Here is a 22,455-nt window from a genome sequence, read left to right as displayed (position 1 = left end):
CGAGACCAGCCTGGTCTACAAGAGCTAGTTCCAGGACAGGCTCCAAAACCACAGAGAAACCCTGTCTCGAAAAACCAAAAAAAAAAAAAAAAAAAAAAAATTTAAAAAATAAATAATGCTGTAATATTTCTGTAACAAAAATTCTTTGCCAGTTGATGGTGGCTCATGCCTTAATCCCAGCACTCAGGAGGCAGAGGCAAGTGAGTCTCTCTGAGTTTGAGGCCAGCCTAGTCTGCAGAGTTGTTAGTTTCAGGACAGCTAGGGTTGTCCTGTTTCAAAAAGCCAAAAAAAAAAAAAAAAAAAAAAAAAGATTTGCTAAAGTGAGATTGGAGGTGGGAAGAATATGCTATCTTTAAAGATTTGATAAATCTCTCCAAACCAAATGATGCAGATGTAAATTATTTCTTACTAAAACTAGGCTTGAAAGATGTAAAATTGTAGCCCTTAGTATAACCACAAATTTAAATGTATGAATGGGCCAGTTTCGTTCTTTAACTTAGTTAATTCTTCCTTTTCATGTGATGTTGCAGACTTTTCCCAGGACAGATCTGTTGCTTGATAACGAATCTCAGGGCAGTGGGGTGTTCCTGCCTGAGCTGGAAGAGCCAGAGTACTGCAATGCACAGAACACCGCACTGTGGGAGCTACATACACTGCGGGTGAGGGGCCCCTCCTTCCCTCCGTCCTTCATCCCCCCCCCCCTTTCTCCTCTCTTTCCTCACATGTTACTGCCAGAGCGCTCATATATGTGCTCTGGAATGTCTTCTGTTGAGTAGTTTTCTGAAACAGGAGAGAGTGTGGTAGACTTGTCATGAGCTTATAGAGATTTATTGAAGGTTCCCTAACACTATTCAGAAAAAGCAGGATTTCTTACCAGGCATATTTATACTGTATTGGATCCTACAAGGAGACTTCGATAGACTCCATTGCAAAGGAGGTTCACCTACAGTGCCAGGATCCTATAGTGAGGCCAGCATTAGAGTGAGCCCTATAGAAACTGTGGTGAATTATTTTTCACTATGAAATAGAAACTGTCTTTTGATGGTTCTTTTTGATACTGTTAACTTGGTCATTTCACAAATGTGTATATATTTTTTTACATTATTTTGTGTATGAGTGTTTTGATTGCATGTATACAAGTGTACCATGCATGCAGTGCCCATGGAGGCCAAAAGAGGATGTTGGTTCCTCTTGGAATTGGAGCTACAGACAGCTGCCATGCTGGCGCTGGGAATCGAACCTGGCTCCACTGGAAGGGCAGTCAGTGCTCTTAACCACTAAGCTATCTCTCCAATCCCCAGATATGTATTTTAATCCTGAGAATGAAGGTATTCTTCTGTTTTGTTTGAGTCAGGGACTCTTTGTATCCCTGGCTGTCCTAGAACTCAGAGAACTCTGTGAGACCTCTCCCTCCCAAGTGCTGGTATTAAAGGTGTGCTCTACCACACCTGGCTAGTAATTTTCTTTAGCCTTTTAAAAATTTTACTTTTTAAAAATTAAAGAATAGTTATATCATTTTCCCTTTCCATTTCTTTTCTCCATCCCCTCTCATGTCCACCTCCCCTAATTTCCTATCAAATTAATGACCTCTTTCTTTATTGTTTATATATATGTGTGTGTTTATATATATATATACTTATATACACAAACATACATATACAAATTATATATAATGTAAATACATAAACACTTACACAGAAATGCATAAATACAACTTGCCAAATCTGTTGATCATTTCGTATATATTATGATTTCAGGGCCAACCACTTGGTATTGGATAACCAGTTAAGGGAATCAACCCTGGGGAAGACTAATTCTCCCACTCTCTGCAGTCCCTAGTTACCTGTAGCGCTTTGTCTAGGCATAGGGCCCTTGTCAGAATGTCTCCTTTCACATTGGCAGGCTGCCCTTGTTTAGGCAGCCATACTGTTGAGGTACCATGGGTGAAGCTTCCCTGGCATTTGTAGGAGATTGAATCTCACAGCAAATTTCCTGGTCCAAAGGCAATACCCTTATGTGATTTGTATACATTTTTTTTTTTAAGAAAGTTGCAAAATAAGCTGTAGCTTGTGTTTTAGGACGTACTGACCTGCGAGTAATGTCTCTTTCCTCTTCAGAGGCATTACCATCCTGTCGTGCGAAGGTTTGCAGCTCACCTGCTCGCTGGGGCCCCGTCTGAAGGCTCCGAGGCCCTCAAGCCTGAGCTGAGCCGAAGGTACCGTCTGATAGTGCATTGCTTTATGTTTCTGCTTGTCGAGACAGGTTCTCACTGTGTCACCTTGGCTGGCCTGGAACTCAGAAATCCACTTGATTCTGCCTCCCAAGGGCTAAAATGTGCGTCACCTGACCTGTTTAGGATTTCTTTTTGTTTGTTTTGTTTTGTTTTTTTTGTGCTTGGGATCAAACCCAAAGCACCAACTTATTCTAAGACTTAAAAAACTCTGTAACTGGACTTTGCCCTTTTATATTTGTGTGTAAGTGTGTGTGTGTGTGTGTGTGTTTATAGGTGCATGTGTGTATAAGAGCTTTGAGAGGCTAGGGGTCAAATTGTCTATTGTTCCTCAGAAGCCAGCCACGTTATTATTTTGAAATAGGATTTAGACTTGCTGGCCAGTGAACCCCTGCCATCCAGTTTGGGAATTACAAATAACTACACGTGGCTTCTTTTATTTTTCTTTTTAATATGGTGACAAGGATTGAACTCAGATCCTCATGATTGTATGATAAGCGTTTTAGCAGCCAAGCAGTTTGCTCTGCACCAGGTTTTTCTTTTTTCTTTTTATAAGCCCATAGATTTTTTAAAAATTTAGATATCATGTGAATTTTAGGCTACTGATTTCATACTGTCTTTAAAGTCAGAACAAAAATGGAATTTTAATTGTTCAAGACAGGGTTCATGTAACCCGGAATGGCCATAAATTTAACCATATAAGAATGTATTTATGTGTGATGAACTTACACTCTTGATCCTCTTGCCTCAACCTCCCAAGCACTTGGGATTACAGGTGTGCACCACTGTGCCTGGCTAGTTGTTACCTTTTAAGATTGGAAGAATTCACTTAAAATTCACTTTTCGTGCTTGTCTTGAAATATTAGATTTAGTTATTTCAAATGAAAAAAATTAGATTTGTGTTTATGAGTGTTATGCCCACACATATGTGTCTGTGCACTACATACGTGCTGGGTGCTTCAGGGGGTCAGAAGAATGCATCACATTCCCTAAAATTAAAGTTAACCACTGAATCAACCTATTTTGTATTTTTAAATTGCTAATATAGTTAGCTGCTGTGCCCTCCAAATGAGGGTCAACTTTACTGATTTCTATAAGTCCTTTGTGGGAAATAGAGATAATTCTTGGCCTTACCAAATACAGAGGCTGCTTTTTCTTTTTCACAGCCTCCCATGTCTACCTCTAGCCTTGTTCCTTTTTTTTTTTAACATAAGTAAAGCTCTGGCATGCACTGACTAAGCGCTGTTCATTGAGTCATATCCTCAGCAGACCCCTACTAACACTGCTTTTTTTGAAAAGGGAAAAGAGTAGATTCTTCGTCATTGTTTTTAGTAATTCTTCTGTGTGTTTTCATTAATCGTCTTGATCATTTGCCTCCTCTGTGCCAGTTTTCCTTTTCTGGGGTAAGATGAAGCCCAGGTTTGTCTGTAAGGCTTGGGGTGTGAAGCTTGGGGTGTGAGTGCAGTCCTTGCCTCTCTCATTAGAGTAATGTGGCTCCTAGTAACCCCAGCTGACCAAGGTTTACTTACATGGTCTGGGTATTGACATATTTTCTGTTGTGAATGTCCTGTCCTTGTTTTTCATCCAGATTAATAGCTGAAGGGTTGAGTGATATTTAAAGTCAATCGATGACAAGTCTGTTTCCTTCCTCTAGTTCCAGTGACAGATTTAATTGCTTATCATCAATATCACTAGTTGAAATTGGATTCAATCATACGAGCTGGTCGACATCTGCTTAGCAATCTTCCTGGGCTGTAGGCCTGCATTTCTGAGTGTGAATACTAGATTTTTCTGAGGTAACTTTAGTAAGATAGTGTTGATACTACAGAGGAGTTAGGTTTTATTTATTTAGTGTTGAGACAGGGCCTCTCTAAGTACCTCTGGCAGTCCAAGAACTGCTTTATAGACCAGGCTGGCCTTGAATTTGCAGAGATTCGCCTGCCTCTGCCTCTAAATTGCTAGGATTAAAGACGTGCGCCACCAAGCCTGACTAGTTTGTATGTTAAATAAATGAGTTGGTTGAATGCTTGATGTTATTCTTCAGATACAGTGCAGCTCTTAAAAAGTCATATACCTAACAGTAGTTTCTCTGCAAATCGTAATATTTCTTAAATTATAGATCTTCAGTTGAACTTTTTGAGACATACAGCATGGCAGCAATGACGTTCAATCCTCCTGTTGAACCTTCAAACTCTAAAAAGAAGGTATGTGATACTTTTTTAATAGAGGAAATAAACATTAAATCAGTGTATTTATTATCAATTCAACTGCCAATTTTCTTTTCTTTTTTCCTTTTTTTGAGACAAGAGTATTGCTTTGTAGTCCATGGTGACTTGAACTTCCGATTGTTTTGCCTTAGCCTTCCATGAATTGATACTACAGGTATTGACCGCAAAGGCCTGGCTCTAGGAGTTGAGGAGTTGGTTGGTTGCACGGGGCTGAAATTCTGTAGAGATGGTTGATAGTTGATAAGATTTTCTTTCACTATGGAATGGTCCAAGACCTGACTGGACATCTCTCATTACTGTATTTCTTTTTTGTTGTTTTTGTTTGTTTGTTTTGAGACAAACAAACTCACTGTGTTTAGCTCTGGTTGGTCTGGAACTCACTTTGTAGACCAGACTGGCCTTGAACTCACAGACCCACCTGCCTCTGCCTCCTGAGTGCTCGGATTAAAGGTGGGTGCCACCACCACCGCCTAGCACAATATGAGTAGTTTTAACTATTAATTTTAACCCTTTTTTTCCAGGATAAATTTTTACAAGGAGACTCATTTTTGAATGAAGATTTAAATCAACTAATCAAAAGATACTGCAATGAAGCTGCTACTGAGACACCACTGGATTTCACCAAATGTTTGAAAACATCTTCACAGTAGCCTAAAGGTGAAGAGTCAGTGGACTGCCTTATATATTTATTTGTATGCGCATATGCAGAGACACATACAGATACATGAAGGCCTTTTTCTTTGTGTACAAGGAAAACTTCCTGGGAACGATTATATGAGAACCGAAGCAGAGGCCACAGAAGACGCTGCTTATTGATTTGTTTTTTTATGGCTTGCTCGGCTTGCTTTCTTATACAACCCAGGCCAGCTTACCCAGGAATGGCACCGCCCATGAGGTGTGGGCTGAGCCCTACCACATCAGTTACTAATTTTGTAAGTACCCTACAGACATTCCCATAGGCGAGTCTGATGGAGGTAGTTCTTCAGTTGGGGTTCCCTCTTCATGGGTGACTTTAGTGTATGTCAAGTTGACAAAAACTGAGCAAGACAGTTATTAAATCCTCTTTATAACTAAATAAATATTGTGATTGCAGCACCATAGATGAAAGCAAAACCATTTTGTAAGGATAAAAGAATAGCTTAAAATTAGACTCTTGTTCATTGGCTTCTATTGAATGATACATGTATAACCAGATCTGACCGTTAGAAGGAATGAGTATTGCCTGGGGTGTGTGGGTGCATCACTTTAATCCCAGCACTCAGGCAGAGGCAGGCGGATCTCTGAGTTCAAGGCCAGTCTGGTCTGAGTGCTCTTATGGCTAGAAACTTTCAAAGAAAGTTGAATGTGATTCTGGAATCTTTGAAGTTGTGTTTATTCTTTTACACTAGAGTGATGGGGGAAAGTTGCTCAGTAGGACGCAAGTAGGGCTGAGATGTCTGTGGTGCTATAGCGACATTGGTGCTGACTAACTAGTAAAGTGGGTTTTTTTAAAAATTCTTACAGATAAAAACTGTATATGCTTATAAATAGAGTTATAAACCATTATTCTATATAGTAGTTATTGCCATATTGTAGAAGTGACTTATGAAATGTGTACATAGATATTTTCTGCTATTAATAGTTGAATAAAATAGCTTCCTTTTCTACTTCATAGTCTTGTGGAGGTTTTTTTTTTCACTGTTAGTGAAAAGCAGTTCAGGTAATAGACTGTTGATTCAGCAGCACAGAAGTCAGTCTTTCTGAGCCCGAGAGCTCTTTCCTAATGAAAATATGAAAACCGAAAATCCTCCTGCCATCCAGCAGACTCGGGAACAGTGACCAGTTAACCAATTTAAAGCCAGCTCTTACTCCTTCTGAGAGTTAAGCTGGGTGTGTGGGTGTCTGGGCAGAGAAGAGGTCAGCAGGTGTTGGAGGAGAGAGCACTGGGGGATTTGAACATGGGCGTATTCTTTTTTTTTTTAATTTGTTTATTTATTAAGGATTTCTGCCTCCTCCCCGCCATCACCTCCCATTTCCCTCCCCCTCCCCTGATCAAGTCCCTCTCCCTCATCAGCTCGAAGAGCAATCAGGGTTCCCTGACCTGTGGGAAGCATGGGCGTATTCTTACATTGAGTTCCAGAAGTAAATCAATCTCTCTCTGTCTTTGTCTCTCTGTCTCTGTCTCTCTGTCTCTCTCTCTGTGTCTCTGTCTCTGTCTCTGTCTCTCTCTCTCTCTCTCTCTCTCTCGTCCCATTTTATAACTTGGGCTTTACTAGAACTCAGGAGAGCTCTGCCTGCCCCTGCCTGGGATTAAAAGTGTTCACCACTATGCCCAGCCTAAAAATATTTCTGGAGCCACTTTTTTTTTTGTTTTTGTTTTTGTTTTTCGAGACAGGGTTTCTCTGTAGCTTTGGAGTCTGTCCTGGAACTAGCTCTTGTAGACCAGGCTGGCCTCGAACTCACAGAGATCCACCTACTCTGCCTCCGAGTGCTGGGATTAAAGGCATGCGCCACCACCGCCCGGCTTGGAGCCACATTTTTAAGACTTTATTGTTTCTTGTTTTGTGACAGGGTCTCCCTATGTAGTCCTTGCTGTCCTGGAACTCACTATGTTCACCAGGCCAACCTTGAACTCACAGAGAAACTCTTGACTTTGCCTCCCATTACACCCAGCTAAGGCTTGATTATTAATGATGAGAAAAGGTATGGTTCAGCATACAGCTTTCTTAAATTCTACTGTTTGACAAAAACCATTTCAGGAATGTTAGAAATATTTGTATACACAACCAAAAGATCTATCTGTATATATGTATCAATTGTTTTCTAACACCGATACATTTATGCTTCACTTTAGCAGCAACGACATAATGTAAGTGAAAAGCCAGTTTTAAAATAGAAATGGACAGGTTGGGTATTTCATGACTGTTTTAGACTTTAACGTTTCTTGTCACAGTTGGACCATAAGTCTATACAGCTAGCATTTGAATGACATACATATTTGAGGGTGAACTATATGTGTACATTAACTTTTTATATAGGCTTATTAATGTTTCCTTTCTTGGAGATAACTATATAGGCATTAATAATCACAGGCACATATACCTTGAGGGTTATATTAAACTACAGCCTTAATTCTTTTGAAGACAGATCTTGAGCACCTACTGTGTGCTCAGCAGCACACCAGGCACTTAAAAGTAAGAGTGAAAATGGCCTTGGTCCTCCTGCATCTTTGATGCCAGGTCAGGAAATTCATAGATTAAAAATGCAGCGTTACCTAGCCCAGTGTCAGAATCCTTCATTTATAGAAACTTGATAAAATGTCTCCAGGGTTTGTTTTAAAAATGCGGCAGTGCTGTGCACTTGTTACAGACCTATTACTTTATTTCAAAGAGAACCGTTAGTGTCGTGCAACTGCCAAAATGAGAATAGTCTGAGCTTTGTTGGCAAGAGAACGGTGGCGCAGCGGGACTCTTCCACCGACATGAAAGCTCTGCAGTGTATTTTTGACAGGTCTCCTTTTAGAATGTGCAAAGAAGGGATTTTTTATTCATTCTATAATTGGTAAAAGAAACTCTCCAAGCAAAAGTCAAGATTTTTAGTGTGCTTTATAATTTGAAGAAAAATGTCTTCAAATGGAACAATGCCAATAAGAAGATAAAATGTAGGCTTTACTCTGAAGGAACACCTATTTCAGTCAGGTAAGTCACAATGTGCTTTGTTTCAAGAATGAGAAGATTCCATTGCACTTAGTTGACTTTGCTGTTTTTTTGTTTTGTTTTTCGTTTTTCAAGACAGTATTTCTCTGTGTAACAGTTCTGGCTGTCCTGCAGCTTACTTTGTAGATCAGGCTGGCCTCGATCTCAGAGAGACCCACCTGCCTCTGCCTCACAAGTGCTTGGATTATAGGTGTGCACCACAACTGCCCAGCTAGTTGACAGTTTTGTGATGGACGGTTTTATAAATAATTTACATCAGATGGCAAGTGTGACTCGGATCCGTGGCTCTTCAGTAAATCAGACGCCATTGCACTAGATGTCTAGCACTTTTCATGTTCAAATGTTTTATTTTTAGGAAGTCTTGAAATAGATTGAACTACTAATGCTTGTAACCATAGCAATATCAAGAAAGCTATGTCTAATAAATACACAAGTACAGTGTCAGTACAAACATTGCAAAATAAATAAGTCTACTTTAAACATCAACTTAATCTGCTTTTGCTTTTTAAAAAGATTAGTCTTATTAAGACATCACAACTCAGTAGATATTAAATTGTACATCATTCTAAATTCATTTTGTGAGAACTGAAATTGGAACAATCTGTGGGCAAATGAATACTAGCTTTTGAAAAAAAGAACGTTTCTATTTGCAAAACAGCAGCCTAAAGAGTGCACCTTGGTACACAATATAGGAACGAATTTGAATAATTGTTAACAGACCTTACAGGACATATTTACATTTCCAATGCCCTAGGCTTCCACTTCTCATTAAACCTATGGCCAGTTCTCGAGGTTTTCCAATCTCTGTGCCTCTGGTTCCCAGTTCTCCACATTGGGTCAGCCAGCTGGTCCTTGGGCCAAGTTCATGTGTTTTTGTATGACCCTTAACCTTAAGAATAGCTTTTACAATCTTAAGTGGTTGGAACACTCGAAAGATTTGTGATATGTGAAAATGATATGAAATTCCAATTCATGTGTCCATAAATAAAATTTTATTTTCAGTCATGTTCATTCTTGTACCTGTTGTCAGCAGCTGCCTTTGCACTCCTGTGACAGAATGGAGTCAAAGCCAGCTGAGGCCGGATGGCCCCGACCCTAAAATGTGTACCGCCTGTCCCTTTACAGATGACGCTGGTTGCCTTAAGCTTGAGCCTGGCTTTTCCACCTGTAGCATCTGCGCGATGCCCTGGGTGTCCTTGCTTCCTTCCTCAGGAAGGCAGCTGGCAGCCCTGTACCACTCTGCTTGTCCTCCACGTGCGTGTTCCTCACATCAGGTGTGAGGAGGGCAGGAGCTGAGAAACCATCACTTTGCAGTTTCCATGTGATGGAAGTAAAGTATGTTTGCTCCGCCATGTTCATTCTTCAGCGCTTCTCACCAAGGATCTTCACCTGTAACATCCACAGGAGCTTATTAGTGGGTTGAATACAAAGAAGCACAATATTTACAGCCTACCCAGGTTCAGTTGTTCAGCTACAGAAGCCCACAGCTCTCACGGCTAGTTTTGAAGGAATCACTTTCTACAATGCAGTGTTAAAACACGGTGTCCATCGAAGGTAGAACAATGTTAATTCTGTCATGACACGCATTTCTTTTTTTTTCTAGACTTTATTGTTAATTGAGCGATACGTTTTTTTCCCACTCCCCTTCCTTCGTCCCCTCTCCCCTTCCACACCCTCCCACCGCCACCCCCACTCCCAATTTACTCAGCAGATCTTGTCTTTTAGACAAAGCAAAGAATAACCAGCCTACAGTCCACAACCCCAGAGTACCTAAACAACAAAGAAGAGGAAGGAGAAAAAGACAAGATTTTTTTTTTTAATGATTTATTTTTAGTTTGTGTACATTGGTGTTTTGCCTGCATGTGTGTCTGTGTGAGGGTGTTGGAACCCCTGGAATTGGAGCGATAGGCAGTTGTGAGCTTCCATTGTGGGTGCTAGGAATTGAACCTGGGTCTTCTGGAAGAGCTTTTAACCTCTGAGCCGTCTTTCCAGCCCCAGGAATACCACATATAATTTCAGAGCCCAGGTACTGTGTTGAGGTACCATTTCCACCTTCATGGAACAAGCCCCTTGAAAAGACACGAGGCTTCCATCCTGTGCTACAAAGTACTTTCTGTTGAGTCTTGTTTCAAACTGCTACAGTACCTTAATATACCTGAGTCAAACACGCTGCCCTCCGTCACTGCTGGTAACCCACTGCGTCACTGGGGGACAAGGCACTCACAGGTTTCTCCTCCTTGACTTGGACACTTTCTGAGGCCACAAGCTGAGGAGGCGAGGTGAGTCCTCGGGGCTGCTTAGTGGACTTAGTGAGTTTCTTGAGTTCACTTGCAAAGGAGATGCCCCTCCTTTTATCTTCTCGGGATGCCTACATAGAATAAAAGAAAACCTTGGATGGAAATGTAAACCCAGGCTCCCGAGTCCCATGGCGTTCTCAGAGAGGAAGTATGCACTCCTTTGTACTTCTTGTACAAAGTAAAGATTTGGGCAGACAGGCCAAAGGCCGCTATCCCAAGATCTTTTAGCCACACGAGAGCATGATGTTTTTTGTCTTTTCTCCCCTCAGAGTGAAAACAAAATAATTACCTTCCAACTACTCGACTTACAAACTTTCTAGAGATTCCACCGGTTCCCAGATTGAATTGATATGATGCGACTGACCATCAAGAATTTATACAGACGGCAAAGTAACTTTTATGTTACCTGAACCTGCTCCTTTAGCTTTAGGATGAATTTCCCTGCACCTTTCCACTTGCTTTGGGCTTGAAACACACACTCTTGGTCCAAAAGGATCCTCTGTGAGGGCTTTGGAGCAGAAGACTTCTTATTAGGTGCATCTTTCATCACCTCTTCCAAAAGCACATAGTCGCCTGGATTGGGGTTGTTCAGGATGCTGTAGGAATATTTGGCTTTGCATAACGTCTGAAAGATAAGTTAGGGTCAGTTTAGTCAAGCGTCTCTCACGTTTGCATCCCTCCTGGGTGAAATTTTAAGGTGGGAAAGTGGCTCAGACTGTGAGCGATGGGAAAGATTTTTAAATCTGGTCCCTCAGTGCCTCGCTTTCATTTGAGTCGCTATGGCTTATAACACTCGTCAGGCTACCTCACTTAGCTTCCAAATGGTCTGACTTACACAGTGGTGTCAGAGCACCTGGGATGGGTCAGTGAAGTCAGACACAGGAGGAGGATTTACTCAACAGAAAAGAATCTGAGCTTCCCCCTTTACTCCCCCCCCCCCCCCCCGGCACACCCGCCAAAAGAAGTTTGTCAACACATTGTAAGTCAGACACAGCTCTGAGTGAGATCTGGAGACTGAGCGAGTAAGGGATAGAGCCGGGATTGAACCCTCAGCCGTGTGATCAGGGGTCTGTGCTGTTTGCCGTACGATATCACTTCTCAAGCAGGGGTTCAATGAATGCAAACCCTGAGGAGGCCATGAGGAACAGTTCTCTGAAATCATGTTTTAAAAACAGCCTGACCTAGAGGAAAGGATTTGGTCAACAGTCAGAGTTGGCCTCCTCCTTGTGTTCTGTGGCATCCTTCAGAGATGGTCATTTGGTATTTACTCATCTGTTTCTGGGGTAATTTCTGCAATGTCACCCCCTAAACCCATTATCAGCAGAGATCCAAGCTCACTGTAGATGTTAGCTAAATATCTGTTGCACACTGAGCAGCTATTTCCCATCCTTAAGAGACATATTCCCCCATCCAGCTCCCTATTGCCGAGCATCACACAAATGAGCTGTCAATACCCACATGGTTTGTCCCAGTCATTTATATCAATAAGGGGCATGGAGTCAGGAAAGGAGAGGCTCCTTGTGGCCCAGAACCCTGTGCCTGCCAGGCCGGAAGCCCAGAACCCCGTATCTCTGAACTGCACCCTGGTCCCCAAGGAGACTTTTACCTGCTGAATGACATCCTGTGCAGTGCTGACTCGGGGGGCTTTGATGACGGTTCGGGGTTGCTCTGGAGAGACATCATGAACGTGGACAAAGAAGCTCTCTTCCTCCGAGCTCAAGACCGTCACCTCTTTGTCATCTTGGATAATATTTTTCTCTTCTAGGGTCTGTAGTTTTTTTTTTTTAAAAAAGGAAAACATATGAGTAATTGGTAAGATGATTCAGAAGACATAAGATTTCTAGCAAAAAATTTGAGTTGTATCTTGGTATTGTGAAAAACATCACCTTAGTTGGATAGTTCATACATGAGCTAGTAGTTCATACACTAATCTAAAAAGATGTACCTGCTTGTGAGGGGAAGAAAGGCTTGATGCTGACACACACATAGAATAAACCAGTTTATAAGTGCCCGTTAGCTGTGGATTTTGAGAGACCAAATCAATTACAAACTTTTAGAAAGAAAATATACTGAATGCCCTGTAAGAACACAGTAAGCTCCATTGAAGGGAAGTTTATTCCCCAAACACCATTAACATTTAAGGAATATCAGACATGGGAGCTGGTGAGATGGCTCAGCTGGTGAAGGTGCCTGGTATGCAAGCCTGATGCCGTGTGTCCAGTCCGTGGGCTGTGTGTAAATGTGGAAGGCGAAAACCAAATGCACAATGTTTTCCTCTGATCTCTACCCACATGCTGTGGCGCATGTGCCCCTTCCCCCTTCTCCCCTCCCCTCCCCCCTCATTTCAAGGTACAAAAGAGAAATACTAGACATGGAACGGGAAACATGGCATACTCACCCAGCTGGGGTAAGCAAAGCCCACAGTGAGAAGGCCAAACAATGGCAGCAGGTAAGCCACACTTCAGTGGATAGATTCCCAAAACTCTGAGAATTATTATCAGGTTAATTGGATTTGGTAAAATTTTAGTGAAATCCAATTTCCCTTTCTCTTGTATGTATCATCTTTACAAAAGGTTTCTTTATTTAATTTATGCATCTCTGCTTGTGTACTACACGAGTGCAGGACCTTTGGAGGTCAGAAGAAAGTGTTGGAGCCCTGGACCTGGAGTTACAGGTGGTTATGAACCACCATGAGGGGAGTGAGTGGGAGCTGAGCCTGAGTCCTCTTCAGTAGCAGTGCTGGCTTTTTACTGCTGAGCCATCTCTCTAGTTCCCTATTTTTGTTTCATTAAAAAATTCAAATGGACTGGAAAAATAGCTCAGCAGTTAAGAGTACTGGCTGCTCTTCCAGAGGAGCAGGGTGTGATTCTCAGTACCCACATGATGGCTCACAGCCATCTGTAACTCCACTTCCAAGAAATATCCAATGATGTCTTCTGGTCTTCATGGGCACCAGGCATGTATTTGGAAACAGATATATGTGCATGCAAAACAACTGAATGAATAAAAACTTTTCCCAACAGTCAAAATGATAAACCCTTTCCTATTCTCTCCTTTTCTCTTTATATCACCTCATTCTCATGAACAAACAAATGAGCAAAGAAGTCTGTTAACGAAATCTCACTGTTGTTAGGTGGTGTATCCCTGTGAACATCATCCATGGATACATAAGTGCATCTTCCAGCATGTGAATAGACAGACACAAAATCCTGGAATTGTTTGAATAGGGTTGATATATATGTATATATCTTCTTCCATTTATCAGCGTCCCCCCCCCCCCCCTTTTTTGAGACAGAGTCTCTCTGTGTAGCCCTGGCTGTCTTGGAACTCAATCTATAGACCAGAGTGGCCTTGAACTAAGAGATCCTTCTGCCTTTGCCTCCCAAGTGCTAGAATTAGAGGTGTGCACCATCACTGCCTGGCTGCCCCATTTTCAAATGACAACAGTTTAAAGTTATAGTCTACAAGAAAGTGTACACAGGAAAAGAGAGACAGAGGCGGTAGTAGGCGACCCTATCAGATGTCAAGACTTCATGTAGGAAATTCTATTCCCAGCATTCTTGTAACCTGATGGCCACAGACAGACTACAGAAATGATGCTAATTAGCCAGAAGAATTCAAGGTTTGCTGTCACTGGCCTGCAAGTTTCTGCTGATCCCATCACCCAGAGGATTGTTCCCATACTTAAGTCAGACTGGGAAACTACCACCAGGTGGTGCCAAACTGACTGAGCCTGGAAAGGATCTGCCCCAGCCTCTTCCAGAAACCTGAAGTCACAACCCATACAGCTTACATGATCTGAGTTTCCTACTTTGCTCAACCTAACAGTGGAGGTGGAGCAGTAAAGGTATTTTGCTGGGCTGTCAACATAGCCTACTTGGTGAGATCCAAGTCCTGTGAGAGATCCTGTCTCAAAGAAAACAAGGCAGATGACTTCTGAAGAATACGTGTGGTGGTTCTCTGGCCTCCACATGCACAACTGTACATATGAACACACACACACACACACACACACACACACAGAGAGAGAGAGAGAGAGAGAGAGAGAGAGAGAGAGAGAGAGAGAGAGAGAGAGAGAGGAAAATTCGAAGTTGCTTCATAAGATCAGCAAGAATGCATATTTTCCTAGGTGTGGTGGTTCGCACACCTCTAACCCTAGCACTAGGAAGGCAGAGACAGGTGAATCTCTGTGAGTTCAAGGCCAGTCTGGTCTACATAGCAAAGTCTACATAGCTAGTCAGGGCTACATAGTGAGACACTGTCTCAAGAAAAATTTATGTTTTTTTTTTTTGTTAGTTGGACATTAGGCATCTTCCTCTGTCGCTCTCTCACTGAACCTGTAGCCTGAGGATTCTGTACAGCTGGCTGGTCAGAGAGCTCTCAGGATCTGTCTGTCTCAGCACCTCCATGATGGGTTACAGACACACCACTGTACTTGCTACTTTTATGGGTGACTCGAACTTGGGTTCTCTGTAAGAGCAGTATGTGCCTTAACTGCTGAGCCATCTCTCTAGCCCTTTATTTATTTTTGAGACAGGTTCATAAAGACGAGGTTAGCCTCAAATTTTCTATGTGGCTGAGGCTGACCTTATTCTTCTGCTTCCATGGCCCAAGTGCCAGAATACAGATATGCACCAATACACCAAGCTCTTTTAAAATTAATTTTTAGGCTTAGTACATAAAGTAATGGAGTCCATGGTAGAAGAGAGTGTGTCATTTTTGAACCTTAGAACATTATTTAGAGTTTCTTTTCTTTCTTTCTTTTTTTCCTTTTTGAGATACAGTCCCTCTATGTGAGTTTGAGGACAGCCTGGTCTACAGAGATTCTTCTGCCTCTGCCTCCTGAGTGCTGGGATTAAACAGATGCACCATCATGCATGTATGCAAGAGTTCATTTACTTTTAAAGGTATTTTTTGCCTTAGAATAGTGAATAGAGAATAACAACAGTGGCCTCAATGAAACACTTTTTAACTAAGCATTCCCTACATACTGCACACATATGCACTTTATGATCACTTGGAGAGGATAACCTGCTGCTGTTTCCAGATTTTACAGGCCAGGCTAGCAAGTCACAGAAGTTAGGTGATGTGAATGCAGTCAGAGGATACACTTTCTAGAACATCAGAAGAGTATAACAGGCAGGGAGAAAAGCAGAGAAGTTACCAATAGAACCTGGAAATATTTTTTTTTTTTTTGAGACCGGGTCTCTACATAGCCCTGGCTGTCCTGGAACTCAAGAAGCAGACCAGGTTGATTTTGGACTCACAGAGATCTGCCTGTCTCTACTCAAGAGAGTCTACTGGGATTAAAGGTGTGCACCACCATGCCCAGACAAACGGCTTGTAGAGATGATTAGTTTTACCCTATAAAATAAATGCAAATCTTTGTAGTGATGATAGTGCCCTCTAGCATTCAATAATTAATGAGATATTAATTAATGAAATAGTAAGTATAAGGATCAGTAGATACTGAAACACAGCACCCTTGTGCAACCTAGGTATTTGCTCTAGTGCTATGTATCACCTCTGGCCCTAATAAATATTTATGAGGCATCACTGCACCAGGCAAACCTAAATCACCAAATATGACTCGTTTTCCTTTGACATATATTTCAGTCATAAAAACCTCCTCTCTACAAAGGTATGTGAAGGAGAACTGCTACAGTCTACTCACCAGGAAAAGCCTGAGAAATCCCTAGTGATTTACCTCCCCTCTCCTTCAGACTGCTGCTCTCCCGGCGAGTTCTATTAAGCATCCATTCCGGAAGGCTTTACTGCCCGCTGTCACATACACTAGGCTACCCACTGGCATCATAAACTCCCCTGTCTTTCCACCTACATAACGAAGTCCATGCTGATTGTTGCCACCCATAGCACAGGTCTGTGGGTAATCCTCAGGGGCTGAGAGTGAAATTCCTGCCTTGGCAGCAGAGGATGGCAGAAAGAGCATCAAGTCACAGCCACAAGGCTCGTTCTTTCTGTCGTGACCCCGCCATTGTTTTAACGCTTCTGAATCTTAGTTTCCTTTTGCACAAAAGATTCCTATTACATCACGAGGACACAGAAAACAGGTGTCTGAGCCCATTCAATTCTCTAAAGTTTAATTTATTTACTGAAACTGCCACTTAGGGCCTACTTTTTTTATAGGTAGCTAATTGATGAAGCGAGACATTTATAAACAGGAAAGACTTAGGGAGAAATTAAAGATGGCTTCAAAAGTCTACCTGAGCCCTTTGATGTTTTCCCATAAAGCACTGTGAGCTTAGTCTCTGCCTTCACACACCTGACAGAAAAAGTGAGGAAGACGACCACGTTTCTTTGCTTAAAGCATGACCTTTTATGGTCGGAGGCAAGATTGAAGAAGGAAAGTGGTGGCTCTGAGCCGAGAGAGAAGCTGGTGTTGTGTCTGGCTAGCAGGCCATGCTTGCAGTGGCTAACTAGAAAGTGAAAATGAAGACCTGGTGAGGAGAGCTAGCTCACCTTCCCAGCACACATGTGTTTCTGATGGGCATTCAACTAGCCAAAGCCCTGTTATACACTAGAGACCCTTGACTGGGGGAGGACCCAAAACAGGGTCATGTACACACTGGGTACTTATCAAATATGTGTTTAATTAAATTGTTGAAACAATTTGACTGTTCATCACTTGACTTGTCGCAAGGCCTGATGGTATAAGGCTGGAGCAATGGCTTTATATCCCACAGTAGAAGGGAATAGGAAGGGAGTGGGCACTACCTAGGTTGTTCTGCGAAGAAAACTGCTCCACAGACAATCTCAAGCAAGGGTCAACGGATTAGGAGTCAGTATGAAAGTTGCTGCTTACCTTCCTTCCATGGGGACAACCACAGGGTATCAACACATATAAACTTGTACTAATTCTGACTAAGTGTGAGAGATGATCTAGACTATTTTAAAGACACAATGAGCGAATGTAGAAGCCAGAACCTTTCAGATGTTGATGATCCCTTGTCTGAGAAACTTGGGACCCGATGGGCTTCAGATTTTGTCATCTATCAGATCTGGAACCTTCGCTCAGACTGTACAAGCTGGATATGCCCAGCTAGGCAAGAGCTTTATCAGACACTAAGAAGAGAGTCAGCAGCTCCTGTGCTAGGCAGTGTGGTGGCTCCTCTCACCTGAGCCTTTGCTTTCTATGGTTTAAAAATATTAAGTGGAAAATGCCACCAATAAATAATTCATAAGTTTTAAACCACATGAGTGGAAGAACAACATTTCTTGCTGTTTTTTATGTCCCGGGAGGTAGAGGTGGTGTAGATGACTCACCTGTGTCCGTCACATTCCTATCGGACTACCTGCCCACCAATCTTCACTATCTTGGTGATCAGATCAACAGCCATGGCATGGTCACACGTGGATACCAGTGACTGGTGCTGTCTGAAGTTTCAGGCGTCTACAGGGGAGGACAGCCTAGGCCATTTCCATGGGGCTGCGGGTTTAAAGCAACCCTTACAGCAACAGCTACACACTTACAAATACAGCACTGACTCACAGCCGTGGCCTCGCACAGGAATCCTTTAGGTTCCTGCTTCCCTCGTTTTACAAAGGATGTTGCTTTTAGACTGAGAGTCTTTAGTTAGCTATCTGACGATGTGCAAGAAATGAAAACCATTTTCCCACGTTTACTTGAGAAGAATAATCTGAACGAGGTGTCAAAGACCAGGCATTCAGGATCTCAGGAAGGTATTCGGTGGCTGCTGGCTGATGACACACTGAGCGGTCATCACGCAGGCCGTGTCCAGGTGGCACTTACTTCCTGCTGGGACTTTAAGACGATCCTGCCTACGTAGCCTTCTTCTGGGAACCAGCTGTTTAAAATCTGCACGATATCTTCTTCTGGACCCACAGCTCTCTGGAACGGTTGTTTCTTGCACTCATTCTTCTCCTTAGATATAAAATGCTTCTCTTCCATCAGAAAACAGTCTGTGGCGGTGAGTTTGGTGTCTTGGTCTATCACCAGAATCTAAAGAAGAAGCAAGGGCAGCATTAGGCACATCTCTCAAGAGTGGCACAAACTCAGCACGAGTCTGTTTTCCTAAGCTTCTGACAGGTTTGCTGGGCAGTTTATAAGCGATGCCTACTTGGGAGTGTGGCACAATTCTTTCTAGAGCTGTAATAATTCTTATATGTCCCAAACGGATAGTTTATGCTCACTCTGGGCAAAGGCACAATTTATTTATAAACCCCATACAGCATAACTATTTTTTCCCACTGCTGGAATGAGAGATTCTATTGAATTAAAACCTCAGGTTTCTTACTCCGTGAACTTGGTTTTTTGAAACCTTGCAACAAAGGGCTGATGCAAAGAACCCTGTGCAGCCTGAAAACACCATCTCTTTTTTTCACTGTGGAAACAACCATTCTGTCGTGGAAGGCTCACAAGGCTAAGGTCTCATCTGGTAATTCTCCTTTCGGGAGATTCCTGACACTGTGCCCAAAGAGTTGTTTCTCTGTGGACTCTGGCCTGCAAAATCCGATGGAGTGGTTAAGACAGAGCTTTGAAGTTAGTCCTAGGCCTCAGATTTCCATTTAAGACTTATCTGTTTTGACTTGAGAACATCTCAGTGGTAGAGCACTTGCTCAGCTTAGCGTGCATGAGGGTGTCTTTGGAGTGTATCTATAAAATGGGAATGCTCACAGTAACAATCTATTCTTTGGGCTTATGATGGAGGCATTAAGCGCCATGCAAGACATTATGAGCACTCAATGAGTGCCAGCCATCATTAGAGTCTTACTGGTGTTGTCTTTCTCACTCCTGTCGTATAGATCGCTGATGAAGTGCCAGTGATAATGAAGACATCTTCTTGTTCCCTTCCCGTGAGAGGAGGCTGCATGGTGGGAGCCTACTGCCACCACCTGGCATGGATTAAGCCAACACCATCTCTCCAGGTTCCTCAATGATGAAATGGTCAGAGTTAATATTTCTCACGTGGAGGGGAAGCACAATATAAGGTGCTAAGGATGGTAGGAGCAGAAAATTCTCCCAACTCTTATCCCTCTGCTTGAGCCCTTATCCTAAAGCTGCATACTAGTAATTCCATGGGGGCCAAGGTAAACAATTTGGATCATGCACACATATGTTTCTATAAGAAGGAGTCAGGGTGGCGAGTTTCCAAAGGTTCTCTTGGTGCTGTCATCTCCTCAAGAAACTCAACACCCCTTTCTCTCAGCACTGAGGACTCATTTGTTTATTTGCATGGGGTGAAAATATGGCTCTGCTTTCATTAGTGGCTGTGGGAAGTTCCCTTGATTTTATAGACTCTTTGTAGTGATTTGATACTGAACCTTATGAATTAATTGACTAAAAAGTCATCAAGGAAAATAAAACCAAATCTTTGGCAGTAGTTTCTGTTTGGTTGTCTGTAAAATTTGGACCTTAAAGCTGTTTACTATGATGCTACTTAAGTCAGTTATAAAATATTGGACAAAATGTTGCACTATCCAGATAGATGTGCCCCTAAATGATAGAGATAATTAATATTAATAATATAATAATATTAATATTTATGCACTACTGCTCAAATGGCTTTTAATTCTGCCATGCATCATATGGTTCCTGCTACGTTTCACCATATACACCGACTTTGAAGGAATGCCCAGGGTACTCCTCTTGGTCAGTGCTCTTCTTGGTCTACCCTCAAGGAGTAGTAGTTCTAAAACGGGCTAACGATGAAAGAGTGTGTGGGGATTCTCCTAAGGTTGAGCTAGCCTGTCTAGTGGTACCAAGAACCCTGACACTATTCTTAGGATTTTAAACAATCCAAAGATATGTCAGCAAAGCCAGGAGGACTGTAAATTTAAGGTCAGCCTGGGGGAGTCCTGTCTCAAAATTAAAATAAAAGGTCTGTGGTTGTAGCTCAGTGGTAGAGCACTTGCCTAGCATGCTCAAGGCTGTAGGTTCAAGCCCCACCATGTAAAGATAAACAAACGGACTATAGATAAAGAAATAAAGGATGTATCATCAACATGGACCTTTACGGATTTATGTGAATACATATATGCACATATATTTGCACACACACATACGTTTTGGAGACTGAATTTCTTTAACCATGGGTTCAGTGGACTTGCCTGTTGGAGAAGCTGCTTTGCCTTGGTGCCTCCATTTATAGTGAAAACAGCAAAGGGCTCTGGACCCGGGACACCATGCACGGTGACGCTGTGAGTCTGAGAACATTTCCTCTCTTCAGAATTAAACATCTGTCAATGAAGAGCACATGGTTTTTCATGCATCCTCAATAACACAGAAGTTCTAGGCTCTCTTCAACACAAAATTTCTAGGACCCATGTGTAACCTGATGCATGCTGAGGCGGTGGTCTCCTCACCAGCCATGAGGAAATCCAGTCACCAGAGTACTAACTTCCTGAAATGACAGCTTCTTTCGAGCATCAGTGGGGATTGCTCTCCTATGAAACGCGTGCTAGTTTTCACTTTTTTAAAAAAATATTTATTTATTTATTATGTATACAATATTCTGTCTGTGTGTATGCCTGCAGGCCAGAAGAGGGCACCAGATCCCATTACAGATGGTTGTGAGTCACCATGTGGTTGCTGGGAATTGAACTCAGGACCTTTGGAAGAGCAGGCAATGCTCTTAACCTCTGAGCCATCTCTCCAGCCCCCTAGTTTTCACTTTTTAAAAGCTCCCTGGGTGATACAAACGTGAGCCAAGGTTTTTATAGTGTGATGCAAAAAAGAAAAAAAAAAAGGAGAAAGGAAGGCAACCCAAGAAAATAAGGGCAGGGGTACACAGAGAAGAAAGAGAGAGGCAAGGGAGAGAGAGGCCAGAGGAGAAAGCAGGACAATATAAGATGAAGGTGGTCCAAGAAAGTGCCTGAGCCTGTGAACACAGAGGGAAACTGGACACACTGTCACATATATTTTTAATTTATAGAGGAAGAAAAAATAGAATTAAGCAGTAAATTAGAGCAGTGCCCTTGTTTAAATAAACGACCCCAGCTGAGAGGGGCAAGCCCTGGTCCAGTGGCTCCTCAACATCACTGGATGTGGAGTCTTAACCAGTGCGTTAGGGCGGATATAAGCACCAAGTGTCAGCCATTGGCGTTATCATTTCCATGGCTGCCTAATTAACGACTCCTTGGCCCCTCTGTTGTACCACATGGGAGTCCCTCGTCAATGTAGCAGTCCTGTAGATGTATGTTGGGTGAAATAAGAACTTAATTACCAAAGAGGCCGGCATGCTGCTGCCAGAGGTGTTTTCTTCCATCCTTCTGCTGTTGATGAATAAGCTGGAGATTTCCAATATTTCATTGTGGAGGTTCCGCAGCTGAAGATGTCGATAACCTGGAGGGATGCGGAATTGGGGAAAGCCTGTTAAGCAAGCCCAGCTGAGCTCTACAGATATCTCCATGGACGTCAATCCATTCCCAGAATGGGCAGTGGATGGTAACAGGCAAGCCAGCAGAAATTGTTCCCTGTGAGAGAGAGCTGTCCTCTGGGGGAGGTTCCTGCACTGTCAATGAATAATCAACTTGTCCAGTACTCTTTCTAACTTAGACTCAAATAGGCAATCATTAAACTCAAACGACAAAGAAATAGAGAACCCTGATGGTTTTGACACCAAAGCAGCTACTATCTCTGCTCTACTAAAGGTTAATATCCATTTTAGAAAACCTTTCATTATAAAATATTTTAATAGCAAGAGATCATATATATATATATATATATATAAAATGCAGCAATATGCAGACAGTAAAAATGGTACTGGAGCTGGATGATTATTAATATAGGAAGGTGCTCACTATACACATTAAAAATAGAAAACCAGGAAATCTTAAAACATTAGGATTAGGAGGAAGTCTATTTGCTAATCGTGTATCTCATTGCCATACACATGGGCAGAGGAATAAAGCTTGCGATAGATGCTTATCTAAAGTGATTAGACTGGGGAATGGCACACAGATACTCTTGAAACAACTGACTTTTGCTTCTCTGTCCTTCCTCATACTTCTCTAGTAATTGTAAT

At 42.2% G+C, this 22,455-nt stretch overlaps 2 protein-coding genes across 10 annotated transcripts in view; one reads left to right on the top strand and one right to left on the bottom strand.

Annotated features, from left to right (window-relative positions):
• The window catches only part of Noc3l (NOC3 like DNA replication regulator), a 32,253-nt gene extending 26,149 nt beyond the window's left edge, over nt 1-6,104 (top strand). Inside the window, exons 18-21 of the mRNA XM_075973963.1 lie at nt 531-659; nt 2,118-2,215; nt 4,350-4,434; nt 4,980-6,104. Of these exons, the coding sequence (XP_075830078.1) occupies nt 531-659; nt 2,118-2,215; nt 4,350-4,434; nt 4,980-5,108 (441 nt within the window). The 3' untranslated portion in view covers nt 5,109-6,104. The remainder of the gene's footprint in view (nt 1-530; nt 660-2,117; nt 2,216-4,349; nt 4,435-4,979) is intronic.
• A 2,376-nt stretch (nt 6,105-8,480) lies between these two features.
• Plce1 (phospholipase C epsilon 1) overlaps nt 8,481-22,455 on the bottom strand; it is a 293,979-nt gene continuing 280,004 nt past the window's right edge. For 6 of the 9 annotated variants that reach the window (XM_075973955.1, XM_075973953.1, XM_075973957.1 and 3 more), the window contains 7 exons: nt 21,655-21,773; nt 20,540-20,668; nt 18,222-18,431; nt 12,057-12,218; nt 10,857-11,075; nt 10,299-10,521; nt 8,481-9,542 (listed from right to left, as the gene is read on the bottom strand). In XM_075973955.1, the coding sequence (XP_075830070.1) occupies nt 10,333-10,521; nt 10,857-11,075; nt 12,057-12,218; nt 18,222-18,431; nt 20,540-20,668; nt 21,655-21,773 (1,028 nt within the window). In that variant the 3' untranslated portion in view covers nt 8,481-9,542; nt 10,299-10,332. The remainder of the gene's footprint in view (nt 9,543-10,298; nt 10,522-10,856; nt 11,076-12,056; nt 12,219-18,221; nt 18,432-20,539; nt 20,669-21,654; nt 21,774-22,455) is intronic. The other 3 variants (XM_075973956.1, XM_075973960.1, XM_075973958.1) reach the window with 2 other exon arrangements.

This window comes from Microtus pennsylvanicus, chromosome 5, assembly GCF_037038515.1.
Source record: "Microtus pennsylvanicus isolate mMicPen1 chromosome 5, mMicPen1.hap1, whole genome shotgun sequence".
Taxonomy (NCBI): domain Eukaryota; kingdom Metazoa; phylum Chordata; class Mammalia; order Rodentia; family Cricetidae; genus Microtus; species Microtus pennsylvanicus.
The sequence above is the reverse complement of the archived record's forward strand: the minus strand, read 5'-3'. Positions and strand labels throughout refer to the sequence as shown.